At 51.0% G+C, this 25,308-nt stretch overlaps 1 protein-coding gene across 1 annotated transcript; it reads left to right on the top strand.

The window, feature by feature from the left end:
• The first annotated feature begins 331 nt into the window (after positions 1 to 331).
• Positions 332 to 25,308, top strand: COL6A2 (collagen type VI alpha 2 chain). The gene is made up of 28 exons (XM_033065262.2): positions 332 to 543; positions 4,542 to 4,679; positions 5,381 to 5,979; positions 6,445 to 6,465; positions 7,093 to 7,158; positions 7,561 to 7,614; positions 7,696 to 7,740; positions 7,969 to 7,995; positions 8,298 to 8,324; positions 8,431 to 8,475; positions 9,776 to 9,829; positions 10,239 to 10,301; positions 10,561 to 10,623; positions 11,122 to 11,211; positions 11,604 to 11,666; positions 12,033 to 12,095; positions 12,218 to 12,280; positions 12,737 to 12,799; positions 13,243 to 13,293; positions 13,641 to 13,676; positions 14,052 to 14,114; positions 14,358 to 14,420; positions 14,610 to 14,645; positions 14,860 to 14,905; positions 15,030 to 15,182; positions 15,351 to 15,803; positions 16,082 to 16,120; positions 23,935 to 25,308. The coding sequence occupies exons 2-28, from the start codon at positions 4,571 to 4,573 to the stop codon at positions 24,540 to 24,542; spliced, it is 3,063 nt and encodes a 1,020-aa protein (XP_032921153.1). The 5' UTR covers positions 332 to 543; positions 4,542 to 4,570; the 3' UTR covers positions 24,543 to 25,308.

Below are 25,308 nucleotides of genomic sequence, written 5' to 3'. Positions count from 1 at the left end.
TCAGGTCGTGTTACTAGGATGAAAAGAGGAGTAGGACAGCAGGGGGGAAGAAAGAGAAAGACTATTTGTTGGTATAAAGATCTGGGGTAACAAATGCCAACCCCAAAAAGAGGCCTCTCATAATGGAAAAATGAGATTTCTTCCAGTTCCCGTCAAACAAAAATGCCTTCAGCTCCAAAGGAGGCAACCTCGCCCCAGCCCAGCGCAAGCCGCGTGGGAGTGGAGGAAAGGGGATCCTGCCAGGTCTCGGTAGACCCACAGTGACTCTGCGTGGATGTTCGGAGCTACTGCAAACGAGACTCAGTCCGGTTTTGGAGGAGGAGGAACTCAGAGGGCAGTTCCAGACGGCCGGGGAATAGCGGGACTGGGCTGGAGACGCCTCCGCTGCTCCTCCCGCTCCCTTATCCCGCACATCCCAGCACCCGGAGCCACCCTCAGGCCGGGAATGCGGGAGCCTTCCTGACACTGGCCACTCGACAGAGTCCTTATTCCTTACGCTGCGAAGGGATCTGGGGGAGAAGTTTTGATGACCTCATTTTCCAGGTAGGCAGACTTTTTCTCTCCGAGTACTGTGGTTACTTACTGACGGAGATCCAGCCGGCAATAACAGAAATCTCTCTGAAATTCAGCTGCTGCTTAGTGGCTTTTCAGCAAGGTGCCTATTTCACGTTTAGACAGTACCTGCTATAAGAGAATATAATTTTTTTTTCCTTTACTGTCAGCTCTTGGCTAGTTTGGGCGTTTGTCCAAGGTTTGGGGGTTTTTTCCAGGTGTAATTAATGTGAGCCAGAAACTGCCAGGGCCGCAGGTCTAGCAAATCCCTTGGTGAAGGGGGTGCATTTGTTGAACCAAAGTATTCCCTGGGGTAACTGAGCTGAGTTCAGCAGCCACAGTGAAGTGATGGCAGCAGGGTAGAGACTGCTCTGCTGCATGATTCCCCCTTGATTTTTAGGATTTCAGAAGATACAATTTAGACTCACCTGTGGCTCTTGTCTCCTATTAATGCTGTATTACATGGGCACAAGTTCACTTATATTGGGAGGTGGCAGCACATTTAGGAATGCCTGTGAATTAATTGCACTTAGTGTCAGGGGTTTGCTTCCCCCAGCCTCCCTGCAGCCTAGGCTTTCCCTGGCTGAAATCCCAGGATAATTACACTGGGAGATCTGGAGAAGATCTGGAGCCCCTGTAGCTGAAACCTCTCCCTTGAGTACTCTGCCCAGGGATTAAAATTACAAGGCACGTTTGGGTAGTAGCTGCAACCAGCACCAAAACTCCCTGCTCATGCAGAGTGCAAACCACAGGCACATAATGGGGAAGCAAGAGGAGGTGCATTTATAAGAGTTTTGTTTCAAATGGGACATATTTTTCTTTTCTAGTTTCATTTCTCAAACATTTGAGTAGAGAAAATGCTGCATGCACAAGTGAGTGGCAATACAGGCACTGCCTGCTGGGCATGGTTATGGAAAATGCTGGGACTGAGCAACAGGGATGCTTCAAACTTTATTCTCCATATTTTAGCACAGCCAGCATAACTTTCCTTTCTTGAGAGTAATACAATTTGTGTGGCTTTAAATTCATGTGGCTTTCGATAAGTTCCTTAAAGGCAGTGTTAGCTTAAAGAGCAGAGCGTCTTGATTTTTGCGAATTTGGGAACAGTTTGCTCAGTTACACTGAGTATTCTGGTGTTGGAGGAGACATGCACAGTGCACCAGGGGGAACTTCAGGAATATCAATGTGTGGGATAAGGCAGACCATGGCTCTGCCTAGCCAGGTGAATGAGATGACATTTCGACTGCATTGGGATCTTCTCTAAGGGATAATCAGATGCGAGAGTGCAAATAACCAGATATAATTTGCACATTTGAGCCACTGCAAGTAATTTGTTTGGCATAATATCACTTCTGGTTCAGTTGCTCATGCTGGGAAGAGAAACAAGCAGAGAACTTGGGTCTTCCTGCAAGACTGCTCTTTTTGCAGGGCTCTGTCTAGATAAATCCATATATTTTTCAATTATGTATGTAACAGCCGAGTTACCTGGGATCTCCATGTGGGAGCAGCAAAGACCATGTGTTTTTCTGCACCTGAGGTAGGAGCATAGTCCCTCATTCAGGGAGAATGCTGCAAAATAGTGCCCTCAAAAAATGTTCAGAGGACCACTGCTTGAGATTCCCTGTTGTTTTTCCTTTGTGTACATCTCATGGGGAAAGAGGTGATGCACTCAAAAATACAAATAGGGAGAAGGCCTCATAGGAACAAAGGTCCTGCTCTGGCAGAGAGAGAAAAGTCAAGGAAGAACAGGATGGATAGACCCAAGTGTTCAGTCATTATGACTCAGCTCTCAATTTGCTCTTTGAGTTAGTTTTTTTAACTGTTTGTGTTCAAAAATTGCCTTCAACATGCAGAAAACAGTTATTCTGAAATATTGGTGAAATCTGAGGTTTTCATCTCAGCATCTTGCAGCAGCAGGTGGGACTTTAGGTCAAATATCAAATGTTATGGGGTTGGCAACAGCATCACAACAGCTGATGGTGCTCTGAGGATGACAAAATGGGCAGCATCAGCCACCCCAGCTGTGGAGGCCCCTGAGGAGGGGACTGGAGCTCCCAGCAGCCTCCCACCATGTATTCAGAGGTGTTAATACCAGGCGGGGTGCTGGGAGAGTAGGAGACTAACATAGCTCAGGGTGCAGAGTGAGGTAGAAGAGATGGTGCAAGACGACCCCAGGGAAGTGAGTTGTGTCTCGTGTTTTTGGAAGTCACTTTCCCGCCTCGTTGTTCTGCCCATGGAGAGTCCAAGGATGTAGTGTTTCACTGACCCAGTCCCAGATCCCAAGGGCTGTGGGCAGGAGCTGGCCTTGGTTGCCTATGCAGGTCAACTGCTCTGCTCTACAGTGCCTTCCCACCCACATACACAGAGGGAAAGAGGGAGGGAGAGGAGGAGGTGGTTAAACTCAGGATGCAGTGATGAGTCAGAAACTTGGCCAAAGCCCTCAGTGCTCCCAACCTCTCCAAAAGTTAATGTCTCCGTCTTCCTCAGCATAAGGCCGGTGCTGTCTGAAGGCTCAAAGCTGTAATGTCCTACACAAGATCAGGATCTCCTGCAGCCCTGTTTTATGAAGGGCAAACAAAACAAGGAAAGCCTGCAATAGGCTTAGAGGGGTGAAATATTAATCTTAACTAAAACACCCCTTTAGCATGAAAGTGTTTAATCCTTACCATACCACTTTTATTCTCTGTAGCACAATGGAAGTTGAACCACACTGACTTGTGCAGGGACGTCATAGAATCCTAGAAAGGTTTGGGTTGGAAGGGACCTGAAAGACTACCCCGTCCCACTCCCTGCCATGGGCAGGGGCATCTTCCAGCCCCATCCAACCTGGCCTTGGACACTTCCAGAGATCCAGGGGCAGCCACAGCTTCTCTGGGCACCTTGTGCCAGGGCCTCCCCACCCTCACAGAGAAGAATTTCTTTCCAATATACCACATAATCCTGCCCTCTGGCAATGGGAAGCCATTCCCCTTTGTCCTATCACTCCAGACCCCTGTCCAAAGTCCCTCTTCATCTCTCTTGTTGCCCCTTTTGGTACCAGCAGGTGCTGTAAGGTCACCCCAGAGCCTTTTCCTTCCTAGACTGAACAATTCCAATTCTTTTATAAGCACAAGCCCTAGTGAGGAGGAAGGCTGTCACTGTAGTAGGGTCTCAGCAGCACTGCCACCAACCTTTCCAGCATAAACCTGTTTGCAGAAGCCTGTGGTGCACTGCAGCTGGCACTGTAAACTGGAACGGGGCATATCCCACCAGGCAATAGCTGGGGCACCACGTGAGAGAGGTCTCAAGGGTTGCCAGGGAGGGCTGAGTTGCCTGTATTCTTCAGTAGTGCTGTTCCTCAGGCAGATGCATTGCTCACCTGCCCTTCCCTTGCATTGCCAGTGCCACCAAATGCATGCTCAGGGTCCCTTCAAGCCTTGGACTCTTCCAAAAGTTACAAAAAAAAAAAAAAATTCAAGAAAGAAACTCTCTTTTTGGACTGGATTCAGGTATTTTTTTCATAACAACCATCCCACATGCCCCTTTTTGGTTAGTGTTGAGATGGCCACCATGCAGAGAAGCATCTCTGGACCACCACAGGGCCATGTTGGTTGGTTCTGGGGTCCTCTAGATACAAAGGTGAGCATCTCCCCTTCCTCCATATTCTGTGCCGTTGATAAGTGTTGCTTGAGTGTCGCCTGAGAATATCCTTTCAAATCCCATGTTCCTCTGAACACTTCCATACATTCCTTAGAACTCTTCAGACTAGATCTCTAACTCTTCTGCTTCTTTAAGTTGTCATAACTCTACATGAAATAAACTCCCACATGCAGCTGGGCCTTGGAGGCCTGGTGATGGGTTGAGCACTGAAGATGTGCATTTCTTTTGGAGGTTTTTATATGTCCTTTCACTCCATGGGTTTACAAGGAGCATTGGCTGGCTTTGTGTCATACCAGCAGAGTCAGGAGATTGTGTATCATGTTTAAGGTGTAACTTGTGTTTTCCCACAGGCATCTGAATATCCTGAGGGGCCACTGAGATGTTCCCACAAGCCTTGTTTCCCACACTCCTTTGTGTGGTTCTAGTTCCTCTCCATGCTGCTCAGCTTGATGTTGATGTTGGAGATGTCAGTCCTACCTCCTGTGCAGGTATTAACTAAGTAATAATAATAATAATACCATTATAATAATAATAACCACCTTTGTGGCCAGCAATTTTCATAATAACAATGCTCAGTTGTAGAATCTGCTTGCCAGGAACTGACAGTGGGACATTCCACCTCCCCTGGCCCTTTGCACTCCTGTGGTAATAGTCTATCTGTGGGGAACACCGTCCTCCACCCAAACCCACCTTTCCAGGCTTGCTTTGGTGTGCAGAGAGGTAGAGATGGAAGAGCTGAGGTCTGCCAGTGGTGGTCTCTCCCAGCAAATGCAGTGACAAACACCAGTCAGTCTCCAGAAAATTGTTCACTTTAAATCTGTTGATTTCCTCACTTTTCAGTTACAATGCAGAGGTGATTTAGGGGTCCAGGTTGACTCTTACCAAAAAAAGCCCAAAAAGAGCAAGATTTTCAAGACTGATTTAGTACTGAGCAGTGCTGGATTAATGGTTGGACTAGATGATCTTAGAGGTCTTTTCCAACCTTAATTATTCTGTGATTCCAGGGCAGATCTTAGGAGTTAGAAGTCCTGGTCTGGGGAACCATCTGACCCAAACACACTAGTGCTGCTTCTAGAGCTAGGTGGCACTTGTGTTTTTTCCAGCATCATTCTTGGTCTGGGTGTCTGGGGGACAGTGAAGGGAGTGCATGAAATGCTCTGACATGGTCTGAATAAATGTCCCCATGCAGAAAAGAGGAACTGCCCCATCAATGTCTACTTCATCATTGACACCTCAGAGAGCGTGGCTCTGCAGACTGTGCCCATCCAGAGCCTCGTGGACCAAATAAAGCGGTTCATCCCCATGTTCATTGATAAACTGGAGAGCGAACTCTACCAGAACCAAGTCTACATCACCTGGCAGTTTGGTGGGCTCCATTACTCAGACGTGGTAGAAATTTACAGCCCTTTGACAAGCAGCAAAGACATTTACCTGCCCAGGCTGTCTGCCATCAAGTATCTGGGCCGGGGCACCTTCACAGACTGTGCAATCTCCAACATGACCCAACAGATCCAGACCCAGATGGCCAACGGTGTGAACTTCGCGGTGGTCATCACCGATGGCCACGTGACGGGCAGCCCCTGTGGGGGGATGAAGATGCAGGCCGAGAGGGCACGAGACATGGGCATCAAGCTGTTTGCAGTGGCCCCCAGCGAGAAGGTGTATGAGCAAGGCCTGCGAGAGATCGCCAACCTGCCACACGAGCTGTACCGTAACAACTATGCCATCACCCAGAGGGACACCCTGGAGATTGATGTCAACACCATCGACAGGATCATCCAGGCCATGGTAGGTGCAGGGAGGGGAACAGGGAGCACAAGAGGAGCAGCTCACAGATGGGGGATGCTTTCCCTTCTATTGGGTTGTGGAGATAACCTCTAGTAGGGAAAGTGGAGTCTTTTTCTGGTACTTAGCCAGGACCCCTTGGCTTATGCTTCCATTTCCCAGCATGTCTGGGCAGGCTGCCACTCCAATCCTGGCTCTTGCTGAAGACGAGGCCGTACTCCAGCCTGCTCCCCAACCAGGAGCATGTGGGAACGTGTGCCACACTGAGACATGCTCATAAGCATGGTCTTTGAGACCCTAGCTGTGAGATGCTGTTAATCAAGGGCTCTCCAGAGAGCATCTTTATAGCCAGGGTCCCTTTACCACCTCCTCTCCCTTACCACCACACACCCCTCCAAGGGTGAGCTGCTGTCTCCCCCATGGGATTGAGCACCTTAACTGATCTTTCTCCTGTTCTCTCCTTTGCAGAAACACGAAGCCTACGGCGAGGTGAGTGAGCAACCTTTGCCACATGACAGGGGTTTAAGTTGCCCCGATTAGAGCTGACCAGCTCACACCCCAGAACAGCATGGATGGGAACCTGTGTGGTATGGGTCTCTGCCCACCTGTAGATCAGGGCAGAGTGTGGGGATGCATCGCCTTATCCAGTCCCAAACTGGACTCACTCCTTGCCTCCCCCTCACCTGCAGTGGGTTCTAATCTATGGAATAGACTCGTTTCATCACTTTGGAGACACATTCCATAAATGCTGCCCCTGCTGAAGTTCCTACCCTGCTGGTACCACTGAGGCAGGGTTTGGCACACAGACAGGCGAGTATGCAGCGGGTGCTCCAAAGAACATGCCAGTCCCATGATGTCCCTGGATGAGCAAGCCCCCAACCACCTCTGACACTTGTCAGTCTTGTTCTTGTTCCCAGAGTCAAGCTATAATGAACATGCTCATGGCAACTTTCCACTCTTAATTTACAGGCAGCACTTCTTTGTGTGCTGCCTCAGCCCTGACCCAACAGATTTTAACCCTGAGTTGATGATGTGCGTGGAGAGCCGTGGGTGCAGAGTTGACCTGAGTTTGGGATGCACACTGTCAATATCTCAGTTTAATTTCCTATATTTCAGTGCTACAAGATGAGCTGCCTGGAGATTGCAGGTCCACCAGGTCCCAAGGGATACCGAGGGCAGAAGGTAAGTTGCTCTAGGCTGTGGGAAAGGCAATAATGCCTCTGCCTGCTGCAACCATTGCAGGATGCCCTAGACCTCACCTCACTTCAACTGCCTTCTCAGGTAGCATCCAGGTGAGAAATAACCCCCAGCATTTTTCTTGACCCTGGGAGACACAGCTAGCACTGGTATGCCCATGTCTGTGCCAAGGCTGATGCACTGCCAGCAGTGGAAAGGGACAGCCAAGCACCTGAGGACACCAGGACTGAGGCAGCAGTTGTCACTGCGTTCCCCACTCTCATAGCAAAGCTCTTACATGCAGGGGGTGTCCCACTCTCCAGCTCTGTGTGCTCTGATCTTCCAGAAACTGCCATTTTCTCAGTCAGCACCAAACCTGGACTTATGCTGGGTTTTTCCTTTCCTTAGGGTGCAAAAGGGAACATGGGTGAGCCAGGTTCGCCTGGGCTGAAGGGACGACAGGTGAGTTGTGGAAAATCCTCCCCTCGATTTGCTACATCTCTGATGACCTCAAGCTAACTCTCTGCATCTTCCTCCCTGAAGGGCGACCCAGGTATTGAAGGTCCGATCGGATACCCTGGTCCCAAGGTGAGAATCCCATAGCCAGTGGCTGAGCTCATTGCATTTGCTGATTTTTGGTAAAGCAAGGGGAGTTTTCCTTCTCCCTTCCACCTGCCCATTTCCCCATTTCCTACCTCAGACCCCTCCCTGCGCTCAGGTCCCGCTGATTGCCCAGGCACTAACACAGTAACAGAGCAGTTTTCTTTCTTCTTCTTTTTTCCTTTTTTTTTACATTTTTTTTTCTCCTTTGTCCAGGGTGTCCCAGGGCTCAAAGGAGAGAAGGTGAGAAAGAAGAGACAGAATGGCTGGCTGGGCACTTGGCAGGGGCCACGCTCCTTTCTGATGCACAGAGGAGAGATTAGCTATTAACGTGTAATTGTAAACCTGGGGAGGCGTTTCCAAGGGAATCGCAGGGTCTGTCTCCTCCTTCAGGCTTTGATCATGGTCTGGTAAAGCTGGAATGGGTTTAGGATGCAAATGGAAGGTGAGAGGGAGGTGGTCAGGGAGACGGGGATCGAAGATGGGGTTGGGGGAGGTGGGGGTGGGATTCAACCAGTGTCTGACTTCCTGTCCTCTTCTCCCAGGGAGAAATTGGATCTGACGGACGGAGGGTAAGAAAGAACATTTTCTAACTTGCACCTTGATCCAGCTCCCAAACCCTTGGACTGTGTGCTAATAGATCCCTCTTCTTTTTTTTTTTTTTACCCATGATCCAAGGGTGCCCCTGGCTTGGCAGGAAGGAACGGCACAGATGGACAGAAGGTAACTGGGAGCACTGGGAGCACGCCATGATGCCACTGCTGCTGCTCCGTTTCTTCACCCTCTGTCATCCCCATAGGTTGTTTAGTTTCTGCTATCCCACATGCTGTCTTTCTGTTCCAGTTGAGGTTCCTGTGAACTTATCTGTACATTATTCTGCATGTCCTGTAGAAATGTGTGAAGTAATTCAGGTCACAGGAGTGAATCTTAGAATATGCTGAGTTGGAAGGGACCCACAAAGATCAAATCCAACTCACACAGGATGCCTCAACAGTCCCACCCTGTGCCTGACAGCATTGTCCAAACTCTCCTTGAGTTGTGGCAGGACTGGGCCTGTGATCACTTCCCAGGGGAGCCTGTCCAGTGCCCCACCAGCCCCTGGGGGAAGAACCTTTTCCTAATATCCAGCCTAAATTCCCCACACAGCTCCATGCCATTAAGTGGCATCCCTCTTGTCAACAAGCTCTCTGCACGACCTGGATGTGTGACCTGGTCTGTGCTCCTGCTGAGAAGGTGATAAGGCCAGATAATTTGAGTGTAGACACCTTATCCTGAGTGTAAGTGAGCCCTACAGAACATGGACACAGAAAGCTTCACAGAAATTTGGGTTTCAGTGCAGTTGGTCACTTAATCTCTAAACCACAGCTTGTACTTAGTATTAAAGTCCTAAAGCCAAGTTCAAAGGCCTCACAGCAAATTACCTGGCTTTGTCCATTGGCCAGCACACCCTGGTTTTGCACAGTTTCCTATACCCAGCCTAGTGTATCTGTGGGTAATAACAATTCTTCCCACTCCTCAAGTGCTGCTAAAGGTCTAAAACATCCTTCTGTCCCCCCCACTCTCAAAACACTAAAGCCCTTTGGGTTCTACCCAGCCTCTATCCCAGAACTGGCTCAGCACTGGTGACAGAGTTGTTTTGGGACATAGAGCAAGGCAGTCCCTTCTCTCATGGTGTCTGTCAGGCAGAGTGGTTGCTGCACACCTGAGCTGCTCTGACAGGAGAGGCATGAGAGAGGACCAGCACAACCCTGGATGTGAGTGACCACTAAATCCAGCCTCAATGACATTCCCATCTCTCAGGGTACACTCATGGGATGAGACTGCCTGATTTCCTTTAGTCTGCTTTCTTCTTCTCCACTTTTCTCCCTGATTAAGGAATACACTTGCTATTTATTCTCTAGCTGGTGACAGATAAAGTCAGCAGGTGATGCTAACGTTATTAACTGCTAGCAAGAAAAGCTGTGTTTTCCCATCAGCCACCAATAACTACTCAGTCTTTTCCTTTTGAATGTAATCTCTCCAGGGCAGGCTGGGGAGAATTGGACCACCAGGATGCAAGGGTGACCCTGGTGACAAGGTAGGAATGCTTTACTCTTTTACCAGCACATCAACTGCGTAGCTTCTGAGTAAGGTACATATGTAGAAAGATGGCCGAGGAGAGGTTACTGCCCCATTTTCCTACTAGACATGTAATCCAATCCCAGACCTGGGATCCCTGAATGGGGGCCATAGTTTGTTTTTTCTGTGCCTTCTTTCCATGGATAAGCAAGTTGGTAGTCTCTAGTGTCCCTCCCCTCCACAAAGAGAGGAGGAATTGTGCCTTTCATCAACATTAGCACCATACAAAAAACTGCTTTCACCTCTAGAGCAACTTTATAAGCACTGACTTGGAAATGTTATTTGATTAGAAAGTTTTATTTGATTTATTCTGCATGGAAAGTATTCCCAGTGTGAAGTGTGTGGTTCTTTGTCATTTCCCTCCCCAGGGCCCTGATGGCTACCCAGGAGATGCAGGAGACCAAGGAGAAAGAGGAGATGCAGGCATAAAGGTACAAGTGCTCTGGTGAGACAGCAGGGTGTGGGCAGAGGTAGGCAGTGGGGATAGCTAAACACCATTCCCTGTATTTATATATATATATATATATATATCTTAATCCTTCACTACTTATGGAGCCCATAGGCTTTGGGGTCTGAATCCCATCACTAGGCAGAGGAGCTGAGGGAAGGGCCCTGCTACCTTGCTCCTTGGGCTACTCATGCTGCAATGTGCTGGTGAGGCAGGCAATGACCATTGGCTCTCTGTTTCAGGGGGATCCTGGCCATCCTGGTCGCAGTGGACCCCCGGGGCCCCCAGGAGAAAAAGGAAACCCGGTAGGTTCATGCAGCGTTCAAATGTCTCCAGTGTTTTCCTGTGGTCTGTTCATAAAATCCCAGAATGGTTTGTGCTGCAAGGGACCTTAAAGCTCATCCAGTCCTACCCCCTGGCATGGACAAGGACACCTTCCACTAACCCAGGTTGCTTCAAGCCGTGTGCAGCCTGGCCTGGATCACTTTCAGGGATGGGGCAGCCACAGCTTCTCTGGCTTTGGGCAGGACTGGATGGATACTGCAAAGAACAGTTGACAAACCTGTTGTCAGGTGATGGAGGGAAGGTGACATAGGATCACTCTGCACCAAGGCTGGAACCCCTGCTCATGACAGTGCCATGTGGGCATGCTGAGTGTGTGGAAGCAAAACCTGGGTGCTCATACACACTTCTGGTCGAGGGGGACCACTTGACACAGGATAAAAATGGGAGGGTGGCGGGGGAGGGGATGTTCACACCTTGACCTCTCTTCCAGCAAACTGTATTTCTTTTTCTCCTTCAAGGGACTTCCAGGGAACCCTGGAGCTCAAGGACCTGCTGGAACCAAAGGAAGGAAAGGTGAAGTGGGACCTCCTGGACCCAAAGGAGAGGCTGTAAGTGGAGGAATAGATCCAATAGATCCTTGGACATTGGGCACACTGCAGGAACCTGAGGCATTTTTATGGATGAGTGCTGAGAAACTCCTCTGTTCTGCTTTGTGCGCCCAAAAGATGTGCAGATGCTGATCTCTCCCACCCTCACAGAGCAGAACTCCCATATTCCTAAGCCTGATGTTAACTATTCACCTTAGAGAAGCATCCTGTCTTCCCACATAACTGCAGAGGAAGCATGGGCATCCCTGCTCCCCTGCTGCTGGGAGCACACTTGCTTAGGGGACAGGTGTACATCCCTTGGGCTCAGAGGGAGGAGGGAGGGCAGCCAGGGGTCACCGCCCAGGTGACATTCATCCTCTCACCCCATTTATGTGACTTCTGTGTCTGTCAAGGGCCGACGTGGAGATCCAGGGACAAAAGGCAGCAAAGGCTCTCCTGGAGGCATAGGAGAAAGGGTGAGTAAAGAAACTACCCAGACTATTGCAAATGAGCCCCAAATGGACAGGATTAGGGTGTTTGTCATGTGCTATGGCCCACCCATGCAGTGTCCATTCAGCATCAGAGCTGGGAATGCAGATCCCACTGTGCTGTGCTCCCACTGTGCCACTGGCACCAGGTACAGCCTCCTTCTCCAGGGTTTGATCCAGAGAGGGGGCAAAGGGCAGCAAAGCTCAAGGTTGAGAGACATTCAGAGAGCACATTGCCCTGACATTGTTTCAAACCAAGAAACACCAGGTTTGAGAAGGACATCATGGAGCACTGCCATGCACACAGATGGCTTTGGAGACATCCTAGCCAGGAACATCTTTCTCTTCTCACAGGGAGATCCTGGTCCAGAGGGTACTCGCGGTCTGCCTGGTGAGGTTGGAAACAAAGGAGCCAGGGTAAGCATGGAGCAAGGCTTAGTGACAGCCAAGAGAAAGGGGGAGCACTGGTGCCATCCAGCGTAGCTTGCCTGGCTTTTCTCCTCATGCACTGTGTTCCTGTGTCTTTCTTTGCTGTGCAGGGTGAAAAAGGACTGCCAGGACCCCGAGGCCCTTCGGGTGCTGTGGGAGAGCCAGGCAGGATAGTAAGTCACACTGGGGCATGTGTGTTACCATGCCCTCCTTCTGTGGTGAGAGCTTGCCCTGCTGACACAAGTTACCTGCACTGTCCCTCCCAAGGAGAACATGAATGACCTTCTTTCAGGGAGGCTAAAAATCAGGTTTTCCCATGACAATGTGGAAGGGATGTCTTGAGCGGGTGGGTCAACTGGGGAGAGGGAAAATGAGACAAGTACCCATTTGTTCTGTGTTTGTGGTTAGTCCATCACACCACTGTGGTAGTAGTGCTGTGACATCCAGGTGGCTCTATGGACATGGGAACCCCACTGCTGAGACAGTCACTGCCACAGTAAACTCATCAGGAAGGGAGATGGTCCTGTAGCACCATGTTGAGAGCTGGTTTCTCCAGTCCCCTGTGTGCTGGGGGGCAGCAGGGAACATACTCACTCACTCCCTGCCTTCTCCCCAAATCTGTCCTGTAGGGATCACGTGGGGATCCTGGTGACTTGGGTCCAAGAGGTGATGCTGGACCACCAGGACCAAAGGTAAAGTTTATGTATAAGCCTCTACATTTGAAAAGGGAGGTTTGTGTTCCTATTTACTTATTTGTTTATTTTTAAAAATTGAAAATAGGCAGTTTTCATAGCAGAAACCTATGTGCCTCAGAAACAGAATCAGACCTGAGCCTCCCTTTGGAGCAGAGATTTAGGTCTTGCTCTGGCTAAGGCAGCTCTGATTAGGTGAGCTCTGATAGGGCAACTCCTCACCCTGAGCAAACTCAGGGGCATCCCTGGCACATGACATTCCCAAGACCCTGCAAGCCCTTGCTCTGCAAAGCTGTTCCTAGTGCTTCAGGGCCAGCTGCAGAAACCTTGGCTTCTGGCAGTGTCTCACCCCCAGAGAAGATGAAAATGTTTGTAACTGTCACAGATGAGCAGGTCAGAAGGGCCAGGTTTGGTATCTCACAGGTCTTTTTCTTCTACCAAAGGGTGACAGAGGCAGGCCTGGCTTTAGCTACCCTGGACCCAGAGGACCTCAGGTACGTATTCCTCATCCAGCATATGAGGAAATCTGTTTGAGTGAATGTTACTGTTGGATCTGAGTAGACTGAGAAAACAGGGAAAGAGGAATTAAAATGCTCAGGGTCACAGATTTATGGAGCCTGTGAAGGAGAAAGGGGGTTGAACACCAAGACTGAACCTGGCCACAGTCCATCAGGTGCTGGGGACCCCAGTTCCAATCATGGTGGTAGTCCCTCAAGCATCAGCCTGAAACTACAGCTGCTCTTCAGCTTCTTGCCCCTCACTGCAATCTTTGAGTGTATCGGTGCACAGTATGAGGGCAGTCCTGGACAGCTGCTGACCTCTCCCTCCTCTCCTTTTGCAGGGTGACAAGGGTGAGAAGGGGCAGCCAGGACCCAAGGTGAGTGTATTTGTCTCCATCACCTGTTTTTTTGCACTGACTGGAATGCCAGGGAATTTTCTCCCAGCCCTCTGGGTTAATGGCTGAGGAGCCAGCCCTGCCAGCAGCTGCTCTGGATGTTCCCTGCCAGCAGCTGCCCTGAATGTTCCCTGCAGCTGGAGCCTGGTTGTATCTCCCAAGCCCATCTCCTTTTGAAATCATATAAAAAATGTGTTGCAGAACATTTTTTTTGTTGTTGTTAATGCCTGTATAAACACTGGTTTAGAGGATGCTCTCCCAGGCCAGGCAGGCATGTGTTTGTGATGCGACAGAGCCTCTGCCTGAGCACATCCAGATGTGCTCCATGCTGGATCTTTTTCTCCTTCCATTGAGCAGGGAGGACGAGGTGAGCTTGGACCAAAAGGAGTACAAGGGACCAAAGGAGAGAAGGGGGAGCCGGTAAGCAGACTCCCTGTACTGACCTAGGGTCAGTGTCTCCCTCCCACACCCCTGCCATCTGTGCTGGGGATGACACTGCCACTGTCTGCCTGGTGCCTGTCCCCAGGCTCAGCTGTGGCAGGCTGGTGACTGTGCTTAACAGGGCCAGGGCTGACCAGGAGGTCAGGAGGGTCCCTGAACCCTGGGGGCTGCATTACCAACATCGCCCAGAAAATATCTGACCCTTCTTTACTTCTTCCCCAGGGTGATCCTGGCCCAGGAGGAGAGCCTGGACAGCGTGGTCCACCTGGTGAAGCAGGCCCTGAGGTACAGTCCCATGGCATTGTGTCTGAGCAGACACTGTTGGAGGGGGCATGCCTGCCACATGTGTCCACTGGCTCACAGTGGGCCTTCCCCTTCTGCAAAAAGCCACATTTTTGATGGCTCTGACATCTAGTTCCCAGAAAAAGAACTCTTGGGAAAACTGTACCTGAAATCCCTGTGCTTTTCTTACAGGGGACCCCCGGCCCACCAGGAGACCCTGGTTTGACTGTAAGTAACCCCTGATACTCTTCCTCTTGGGGCAGTCATGCTTTTCTGTGCACAGCCCAAGAATGAAACAGGACATCTGGTCCTGCTGCTGCCTGAAGGAGGTGGCCTGTGGCTTCCCATGGGATCCAGAGAAAGAGGGGAGAGGGCTGGCTGGGTGGGAAGGGAAAGGAGAGCCTTAAAGGGAAGCATTTACCCTGCACCCCTTTCCTGGCAGGACTGTGATGTGATGACCTATGTGCGAGAGACATGCGGATGCTGTGGTGAGCTGACATCACCTCTCTCCTGGGAAGGGGAAAAGCCCCTTAAGGGATTAGGACAGGGGTTCCCAGAAGGTTCCCAGGACTACTGACCCCTGTGTTTCCCTCTCCCTTCCCCCCTCCCCAGATTGTGAGAAGCGCTGTGGTGCCTTGGACATCATGTTTGTCATAGACAGCTCCGAGAGTATTGGCTACACCAACTTCACCCTGGAGAAGAATTTTGTTGTCAATGTGGTCAGCAGGCTGGGCTCTATTGCCAAGGACCCCAAATCACAAACAGGTCTGGACTCTGTGGGGACACAGTGGGGCATGGGGAAAAGAAAAAGGTCTTGGATCCTTTCAACCATGGTTATTTTCCATGGCTTTTCAGACCAATTGGGCAGCTCCTTGACTTTCTGCACTTTTCCCCAAGGATGCAAAGCCAAGTAATGTGACACTTTCTTGGCAGGTGCCCGTGTTGGGGTGGTGCAGTACAGTCATGAAGGGACTTTTGAAGCTATCAAGCTTGATGATGAGCGCATTGATTCCCTGTCGAGTTTCAAGGAAGCGGTGAAGCGCCTGGAGTGGATTGCTGGAGGCACCTGGACACCCTCTGCCCTTCAGTTTGCCTACAACAAGCTCATCAAGGAAAGCAGGAGAGAGAAAGCCCAAGTGTTCGCTGTGGTGATCACAGACGGGCGCTACGACCCCCGGGATGATGACAAGAACCTTGGGGCTCTTTGTGGTAGAGATGTGGTGGTCAACACCATCGGCATAGGAGACATGTTCGACCAGCCGGAGCAGAGTGAGACCCTGGTCTCCATCGCCTGCAATGAACCCCAACGAGTCCAGAAGATGAGGCTCTTCTCAGACCTGGTGGCAGAGGAGTTCATTGACAAGATGGAGGATGTGCTCTGCCCAGGTCTGTCCTTGTCCTTGTATGGAGCTGGAGTTTTGAGCCCCAGGGTTTGGGGTAGTGGGCAGAAATATGTCCCAGCAGGTTGGCCAGTAGCTGGGTTATTCATGGTGGGGTCTGACTTTAGCCCTGGACTAAGAGTCCTTCCTCAGATACAAACCAACCTTCTGGGGCAGTCCTTTGGTGTTCTTTGTAAGAGACCTTGTCCTGCCACTCTGACTGTGCAAGCTGTGAAGGGGAATGGCAACACATGACTCAGTTTTCCTTGTTTGTTTTCCTTCCAGATCCACAGGTTGTCTGCCCTGAGCTGCCCTGTCAGACAGGTAAACATTACAAGTAGCTTCATGCCATCTGCACAGACTCTGGGAGGGAACTGCAGAAGGCTCAGGAGTAGGAGAGGAGTGTGCAACCCTGTTCAATCCTTTTGGAAGGCAGGAGTTTGGGAAATAGTGTTACTTTACATGAGGAGAGGCTCCAGGGTTTTATCTCCTGCTCTTTTCTGTCTCTCTGAGTTCTCTGCACAGGTAGGTATGAGTGCACTGTGTGAGTGCACCAGCATGGCTCATCCCTGATATTTCTCCCCACCCAAATTCCTGGGAGCCACCAGGTTTTGACCTCCAAACTCAAGTCAAAATCCCCTTGCTAAACACCCACTCACATGACCTTTGTAGCAGGATGCTCCTTGGAAGTGATGGGGCAGAGCAGATATTAGGGATTACAGTAATTTCACGAATACAAGCCGCACCAATTTGACCAAAATTTTGGTGGAAACCCGGAAGTGCGGCCAATATTCCGGGGCGGCTAATACATTAACAAAATTCTAAAAGCTGCCAACACGGAAGTGAGAGCCCGCGGCAGCCCCAAGCCAAGCTAGAGCCCGGCCGGCCCCGGCAGAGGTGGGAAAGCCTGGCAGAGGCGGGGCCAGCAGTGTGGGGGGTGGGCGGCAGAGCCTGAGCCAGCAGGGTGGGGCAGGGGGGTGGCAGAGCCCGGGCCAGCAGGGCGGGGGAGCCCGGGAGAACTGGGGCTAGCAGTGCAGGGGAGCATGGCAGAAGCAGGAAGGCCAGCGGGTGGGGCTACCTGGCAGCGGGGGAAGCCCAGCAGAATCGGGGCCAGCAGCGTGGGGGAGCCCGGCGGTGCGGGGGCCTGCAGTGCCGGCCAGGGCGAGGAAACGCGGCGGTGGTGCAGACGGGAGGGGGCGGCCGGCGAACCCGGCGGCGGCGGCGGCAGCCCGGCGGCGGGGCTAGCGAACGCGGCGCGGCGCGGCCGGCGAGCCCGGCGGCGGGGCTAGCGAACGCGGCGCGGCGCGGCCGGCGAGCCCGGCGGCGGGGCTAGGGAACGCGGCGCGGCCGGCGAGCCCGGTGGCGGGGCTAGGGAACGCGGCGCGGCCGGCGAGCCCGGCGGCGGGGCTAGGGAACGCGGCGCGGCGCGGCCGGCGAGCCCGGCGGCGGGGCTAGGGAACGCGGCATGGCCGGCGAGCCCGGCGGCGGGGCTAGGGAACGCGGCGCGGCGCGGCCGGCGAGCCCGGCGGCGGGGCTAGGGAACGCGGCGCGGCGCGGCCGGCGAGCCCAGCGGCGGGGCTAGGGAACGCGGCGCGGCGCGGCCGGCGAGCCCGGCGGCGGGGCTAGGGAACGCGGCGCGGCCGGCGAGCCCGCCGGCGGGGCTAGCGAACGCGGCAGCGGGGCGGTGCTGACGGGAGAGGGGGGCCAGCGAGCCCGGCGGCGGCGGCGGCAGCACCACCCGGCCAGCCCCGCCGAGCCGTGGCGCTGAGCTGGGCCACCCGGCCCCGTCGGCAACCATGAGCGGGCCGAGCCTTCCTGGCCCCGCCCCGAGCCAGTAAAGCCCGCTATGCCGCGATCCTGTTACTAATTGGCCAATTTGTGAAAGCTGCGCACGGATTCTCGCGACGAACGAAAGTGCGGCTAATATTCGGGGTGCGGCTTATCTATTGACAAAGACAGCAACATTGTCGAGGCACCGGGGGTGCGGCTTATAATCCGTGCGGCTTGTATTCGTGAAACTACTGTAGTTGGAAAATGACTATGTAGTGGACCCAAAGTTTTGGCTTCTCTAATGCTGGCTGTATTTAATTAACAATTAACTCAGTTAAAGGAAACGTCTGTAAGGATCCTCTGGTGCTCTGTGTGCTGAAGGTAGCTTTACTGGCTCACATTTTGCTTGATAAGGGGCAGATGTGCATTCCAAATTCCTAAAGAGCCTGTCTATCTAAGTCCCTGTCTGTTTAAATACTACAGATGCACTTCTGTGCTGACACACAAAGTTTATAGAGGACCACAGTTTTGCCCGTTCTGCAATTTTTATCTCTTCTCTTGCCATGAATGTTTTTGTGACAGTTCCCAGCTTAAACTAAGCCTTATAGAGAATATCAAATTTCATTTTTAAATAAGTCCCTTTGTTTCCATGCAAAGGAACACTGGTCCCAGGATGCACAGATATCCAGAGAAAATCTATAATTATTCCTGTGTAAAATCTTTTGCTGGTACTTTTCAAAATACATATTTTAAGTATTTGCATGTGACCATGACGGGGACAGTGTCCAACCGTGATGCTGAGCTCCTCTGCCATGTCCTCTGAGAAGCTTTGCCTGCAAATCTGTGCATAAGGAGGTGACATCCCCAGGCCACACTGGTGATCAATCAGGTATCTTCAAGGGTTTTGGTCTTTGCAGCCTTCCCATTTCTGAGGAACACAAGCAGTGGCACACTCGTTTCTCCTGGGCTTGGGCCATCAAAGCCCTTCAAAGCAAGGGGAAGTTGTCAGTCCTTTCCATGTAGTGCAGTTGGATGTTTCTGTTCCTGATGCAAGGTGAGAACAGTTCGCTGGTGCCTGGTGACCTGGGGACCAGAACAGGAATGGCTTGAGGAGGCATCTGAGGGACTTCCCTCTTCAGTGAATCCCTTAAACTATGCCATACACAAATCAAGCTAAGTGCAGGCAAGACCTACACCCCAGAGAACTTGGGAGGTAGAGTGACGTGGCTGGGTAAGGTTGGCCTCCTGTCCAGGTGTCCTTTCAGCATGGGGAAAAGTTGTTCTAGGTCTGGTAGACAAAATTTTAAGTAATAGGTTCAGGACTCTTTGGGCAAGGAGCCTCCCGCCCATCGCACTGGATGGTCCATGCTGCACTGCTGTCATTTTTTAGAAGGATTTGCAGTGGTCACACTTCCCTAGTGGCAAGGCAGTGTGTTGGCTGGGATGGGACATAAGGCACGTGACTGAGCCTGGAGCTTCTCTGGTTCTCACAGAACATCCCATGAGCTGGTGCCAATTCCCATACAGGTCCTCTGGGTGGAGACAGTGCCCTTTGGAGGGAATGTGAGTTCCAGTGCACATGCAATGCGTGTGCCAGACACAGGTCAGGGAGGCAGCTAAACCAGCCCCGTTCTTGGCCCCATGGCTCAACGTGGTGGTTCTGGCACTTGGAGGGGCAAACCAACTTCCCCAGCTTCAGCCTGAGTATTGCCAGCAGAGCATAGGCAGGGACAGGTACCCCACAAACCCTGTCTTCCCCGCCTTGCTGCCTCAGGGTTTTACTTGAGATTTCCCCATTTTCAGAACCAGCCCTTTGTCTCTCATCAGTTAGTTAGCACTGCTGTGCTAACAGGATGCTGGAGCAAATCTGCTGATTTGCAAAAAATGCTGAGCAAATCTGAACTAACCACTTGCTTCATAGAAACTGCATGACATCCTGAGGGGCTCTTGCTAACAAATGCAAAAGGCTTTGCTTTGAGCTTTGGGGTTTTATTCAAAGTTAAATTCAGCGCAACCAGGTGCAGACGGAGGCTCTCAGGGTCCAGCAAGCCCAGATACCACACAGCTTTGACTGGAGTCACTGCCCCGAGGCTGAGTGCAGGCAAGGAGGTCACATAATGCTGTCCCTTAGATGTCTTTCTGCCTTACAGCACCATGTGTGCAGTTTGCACATAGCACAGTCCTAAGCTACATGATGGGTGAATCCCATCTGCAGAAGGAAGTGGCCTTTTTCCTGAGCACTGCTCCTTCTCCATTGTGCCTGTGCCAGATCATCAGGAACTGGGGAGTTCAGGTTCTGTGTAATTTTCTGGAGTCACTCAGTTGATGTGTGCAAGATTTCAGGGCAAATATCACAATTCCTCAGACATAAATGGCAGAAAGATTTAAAATCTGTCTTTGGTGTTTACTTCTCTGTCCTTGATAGCTCTGTTCTTCTCTGGTGCAGTGCAGGTAGGAAAGCCAGGTAGCTTTCAGAGACACAGCCATTGCTAGCAAGCCCTGAAAATATTCTTTTGACGCTCACTTGCAGATGACAGGAACCCTGGGAGCGTAAACCCAGTTATTTTCCGCCCCATGGAAGAGGGAGTCAACATAGATTTCCCCAGCACCATACACTCGATCGCCCAGTTCCTAAACTCCACGCGGGAATCCCAGGACCCCAGCACGTACACCCAGCTGGTGGCCACTCTGGCCTTTACTGCCGAAAAAGCCAAGTTTGCCACTGGAAATGAGCGGCAAGAGTGGATGGACTTGTTCATTGACACCTTCAAAATGGTGCACAGCGAGATTGTGGGAGACCCAGAGACTGTGCTAGGGCTGTGCTGAGACCTCTCTTGGGGATCACATGGAGGCAGAGGCTGGGTGGAGGTGGAACTCATGGCTCCTGTCTGGCAGAGGAGACAGCACAGGGAGAGATGCTTTTAGTTCAGGAGAGACAGAAGCAGTAGAATGCTTGGTTATGCTCAGCTGGGGACAGGACACAAGGAGCAGTCCCCTCCACCTTAGCCAGCATGGTGGCTTTCCCCAGCAAGGGATACTCTTGCTCTGCCTGCTGCTTTTTTTGCCGAGAGCCTAATGATGCATTTTCTTCACGCCTTCTTGCATATGTCCTTGCTGACGCCCTACAAAGCATCTTCTGCATCCTCTCTCTCGATTACCACAGGCTCTGTCTCAGTCCTGCAAGGCTGACTAAGCAAGGTGCATCCCTGCTCACCACAGTGTCTCTGTGGAACCCTCATGGGCAGCTGGGGGTGCAGAGGGAAGGAGCAAGCAGGATGGGAGAGGGAGCAACCCTCCCTCTCCATTGGGAGCGCTGACACCTGGGCAGTGCTTCTCTCAGAAATTGTGTAGGCTCCCCTGGCCTTTTTCTCTGCTTGTGCATTTGTGTTTCCTTTGTCATAATCCATAACATGTACCTGTCCATGTACAAAAGGCAGATATTCTATCATACAGGGCCGAGTGGTCCAAAGCAAAATTCCCTGCCTGATGTGAGTTGTTTAAAAGCAAGCTTGACGTAGTAGAGCCTACTCAATCCACACCAAGTGCTGCTTTGGCTCAGACGCCACAGAGCCACCGCCTGCACTGCAGGTCTGTGTTTAGACAAAGCCTGGTATCTCCATCCACTCAACTGCCCCTGGTTGCACAAAGTCAGGCAGGCGAATGCCATTCTCACCTCCAGTTTAACTGCTCTCAAGCTCTGTTTAGAGGTAGTGGGATCTCATGTGCAGACACAGGAGTAGAAGTGCTTACTCTGACTGATATGGTATTATTGCAATAAAGTATACTGAGCAAATGTCATATTTAATGGGTAGAAGGGAGATGTGCCATCTTCAGGAAGGTGGCTGTAATATTTCCAGGTGTAAAAAGTGGAGCCAGTTGCCAGTTGCCTGCTTTGAACTTATTGCAGTGTTCCCCTGAGGTTTCAGCACTTTTTCCTCCCAGGGACAAGTTGCACAGAGAACTCTGCTGCTATGGGTATAGAATAAAGGGAAAAGAGTTCTGAGGGCTTTCCATGATGGGCTCTGTGTTTTAAGTGAAGGCAAAAAGATCAGCCTGTGCCTGAGTCAGGTCATGATTCACATATTCCAGATAGTCTGTGGAAAGCCAAACTCCCTATTCTGTTTTGATTTTTAAACTGCAAAATTAGTATGACTAAGCCTGCTGGGATTCAGGACTGAACTCAAAGTAGTTAAGCTGCTCCAGCCATGATGCTGGAGGAAAAGCTGCCAAACACCATTGATTTGAAAAGATCGCAGGGATGGGATGTTTTGCTGAACAAAGAGAGGATTGGGGAAGATTTCAGAAAACAGAGTGTTGATTTTATTTGATTTCATCACTCAGTGACCATTCCTAGCAAAGCATTGGAAACAAAGTTTTTACCTCTCAAAAACCTTCAGCTCTTTAGAGGTGAGGAGAGGGGAAAAATGTCTTTTTGCATGAGAAGCATTTGTGCTTGTCCTTGTTAGAGACAAATAGGTGAAGAGATGTTTTTTTAGCATAATCCCAGCTAATCTCTCTGACAAAACCAGATTTCATCACAAGAGCAATTCCTTCAGTGAAGCTCTTGGGCAAATGAAGGACAGTTAAGGAGCTGGGTAAAGGATGGACCACACCTCCCCAAAGATACAGGAGGGGCGAAGAAACGGAAACCCCAAAAGATCTGGGATATCAGTCCCCAACTTACTTTCATCTCTACTGTAAACATCCAAACGACTAGAGGAAATACCAGTTCCTCGGGTTTTAGAAGAAGCAGGAAGTTGATGTGAATTGGTAGAGTGATGCTGCCCTCTGCCTAGTCAGGAGCTCTTCAGGCTTGCTTGTCATCTCATAAAACATGTGGGTAGGCCTTGGGGGAGGCTGTTAACACTGCCCCAACACGATGTGCAGGCCCCGCTTCCAGCTGCTTTCACAGACCCTCACATAGCTCTGGTGCTGTGTGGTTGCAAGGGGGATTCCTTCCTGCCTTTCCCCCTCCACGGCTGCTCACAGCAGGTGAGGACCAGGAGTGCAGGAGCTGCCAAGGCAAGGTATCCATGTGGCAGCAGTGCCTGCATAACAGGAACTGCAGCATCAACATGCCTTTACACAACATTTCTCACACAAGATTGGGCAGAGGTGAGTATGTGCCTTTATTGCTTTAAAAGAAGTAACAAGTGAGAGGACAACAAAAAATGGCCTCAGGTTGCACCAGGGGAGATTTAGATTGGATATTAGGGGAAATTTCTTCACTGAAAGGGCAGTCAGGCACTGAAACAGGCTGCCCAGGGAAACAGTGGAGTCATCATCCATGAAAGGGTTCAAAAAATGGGACGTGGTGCTTAGGGGTATGGTTTAGAGGTTAACATGATAGTGCTGAGGGGGACTTGAGGATCTCAGAGGGCTTTTGTAATGGCATAGAATCTGTGATTCCCTGATTCTGTGCTGAAGCCAGGCATAGCACTGTTCAGCACCAGGGAAGTCTTTTTCAGGCTGGATTTGCTCACAGTGTGGAAATTCAATCTAAAGTTACACTCTTGCTCCCAAAGTTACCCCTGTTGCCAGAAATGGATGCCCAAGGTGGGGCTGCTCCAGAAGCCCCTGTTCCTTGCAACAAAACGTGGCAGTGTCTTTGGGACTTCACCCTTTTGAGATTCAGTCTCAGAGCCACTGAACTGCTAGAAAGTTCTATGCGCATTGCCCTGCCGCTAGCTCTGGGGCAGCTCAGAGGAAGGCCGAATGCAATGCACATAACTACAGAAAAGGAAGCAAGTAATGGTCTCTGACTATCAGCTGACACCAAAGAGAGCTACTGCCTTCTCCTTTTTTGTTTTTTCCTGGGTTTATTCACTGCATATATTCGAATCTTCTGTATGGCTGGACTGGGCATGGAGCAACCTGGTCTAGTGGAAGGTGTCTCTGCCCATGGCAGGGGGTTGGAACAAAACGAGTGTCGAGGTTCCCCTCCAACCGAAACTAGTCTGATATTCTCTGATTCTGGGATTTTATTATAAGAGTAATTCTGACAGTAAACCACTCTCCTGAAGTAACTGAGAGGTTTGAAGGTGCTGCTTGTCATTAATCTCTGGATATTCCTCTCACAAATAAGAGCTGGAAATTGATGTAGGGCAGTGGGTGTAATTCTGGGGCTGGAATGCACAGACCAGCCTAATTTCACAAGGGTCTGCCATCAGTTCCAGAATTAACATTCATTAAAAGCCCAGTAGCTGAGGGCTTCAAAAGCAAAGATCCTATATTTCGAGATGTAGACACACTTTGGCATGGGGTTGGGCTGGTCCTTCTTTGTACAAGGATGTTCAGAAGCAACTCCACCCCAATGATCCCACAGTCTTCTCATCCTCCCAGCTCCTGTCTTCTTCTTTCTGCTGCAGAGCTTGCCGTAGCCCAGTGCAGCCAGCGCCCTGTTGACGTCGTCTTCTTGCTGGACGGCTCAGAAAGGATCGGGGAGCAGAACTTCCAGAGCGCCCACCGCTTCGTGGAGGACGTGGCCCGGCAGCTGACGCTGGCCCGGAGCAACAGTGACCACATGAATGCCCGGATCGCGCTGCTGCAGTACGGCAGTGAGCAGGACCAGGACTTGGTCTTCCCACTGACCCACAACCTCACCGAGATCTCTGACGCCCTGGCGCAGATCAAGTACCTGGACTCGTCCTCCAACATCGGGTCAGCCATCATCCATGCCATCAACAATATTGTGCTCAGCCCAGGCAACGGGCAGCGGCTTGCCCGGCGCAATGCCGAGCTCTCCTTTGTCTTCATCACCGACGGTATCACAGGAAGCAAGAACCTGGAGGAGGCCATCAACTCCATGAAGAAGCAAGATGTCATGCCCACGGTGGTGGCTCTGGGGAGTGATGTGGACATGGATGTCCTGCTGAAGCTTGGCCTGGGGGACCGGGCAGCCATCTTCCGGGAGAAGGACTATGACAGCCTCTCCCAGCCCAGCTTCTTTGACAGGTTCATTCGGTGGATTTGTTAAAAGAAGGGCACGCAATCCTTCTGTCACTGATATACACACCCCTGGTATTACCTGTTGTATTTTCTTCCTCCTCTATGGTTGCTAGCCCAGAAGAGCTGCCCTCTGGGTCCTCCTTCCTAACCAAAATCCAGAGCTCTTTATTGATTTTCATGATGAAGAGTCACGTATCTTACATTTATGGTGCTGATTAAAACCCAGATCAAAGCAGGATACAGAGCCATATGAAGTACTTCTGTAAAGCTCTGCACACAACAAGGCATGACTTGTGTATGTACTGTAGTCCTTGGAGGGCTTATCAGAGATGCAAGAAACCTTTCCAGTGTAGCAAGACCAATGAGTAACTCTAGTTTTCAAAAACCCTCAGTATCTCTCAGTGCATCTTGCTCCACCTTTCCGGTGTGAGAGGTTTCTCTGCCTTCCACAGATGCTCCTTTGGGGGGTTTACCTATCTTGAATTTTGCAAATCATCAAGTCATCTCTAAGATCTTTATTTTCCTGTGGGCCATACCTGCCTTCATTCCTGCTGTCATTCTGCCCTTCATCAGAACCTGCTCATCTGTTACTCCACTCAAAATTTCAGCTGAGAGGGGCAGTATGACTCCCAGCATCAACAAAATACTGACCTACCACCAGAGCTGCCTCCCAGTCATCCCAGTGGGCTCAAAGCATCACTGGTACTTTCCTCCCACTGGCCTCTGCTGAGCAATGCCCAGATTTGAACTTCATTTGTGCTGTCTGCAAAAGTAAACAAATCTTTTTCACCCTG

The sequence above is a fragment of the Catharus ustulatus genome, chromosome 7 (assembly GCF_009819885.2).
Source record: "Catharus ustulatus isolate bCatUst1 chromosome 7, bCatUst1.pri.v2, whole genome shotgun sequence".
Taxonomy (NCBI): domain Eukaryota; kingdom Metazoa; phylum Chordata; class Aves; order Passeriformes; family Turdidae; genus Catharus; species Catharus ustulatus.
This window is presented reverse-complemented; position numbering and strand designations above follow the sequence as displayed.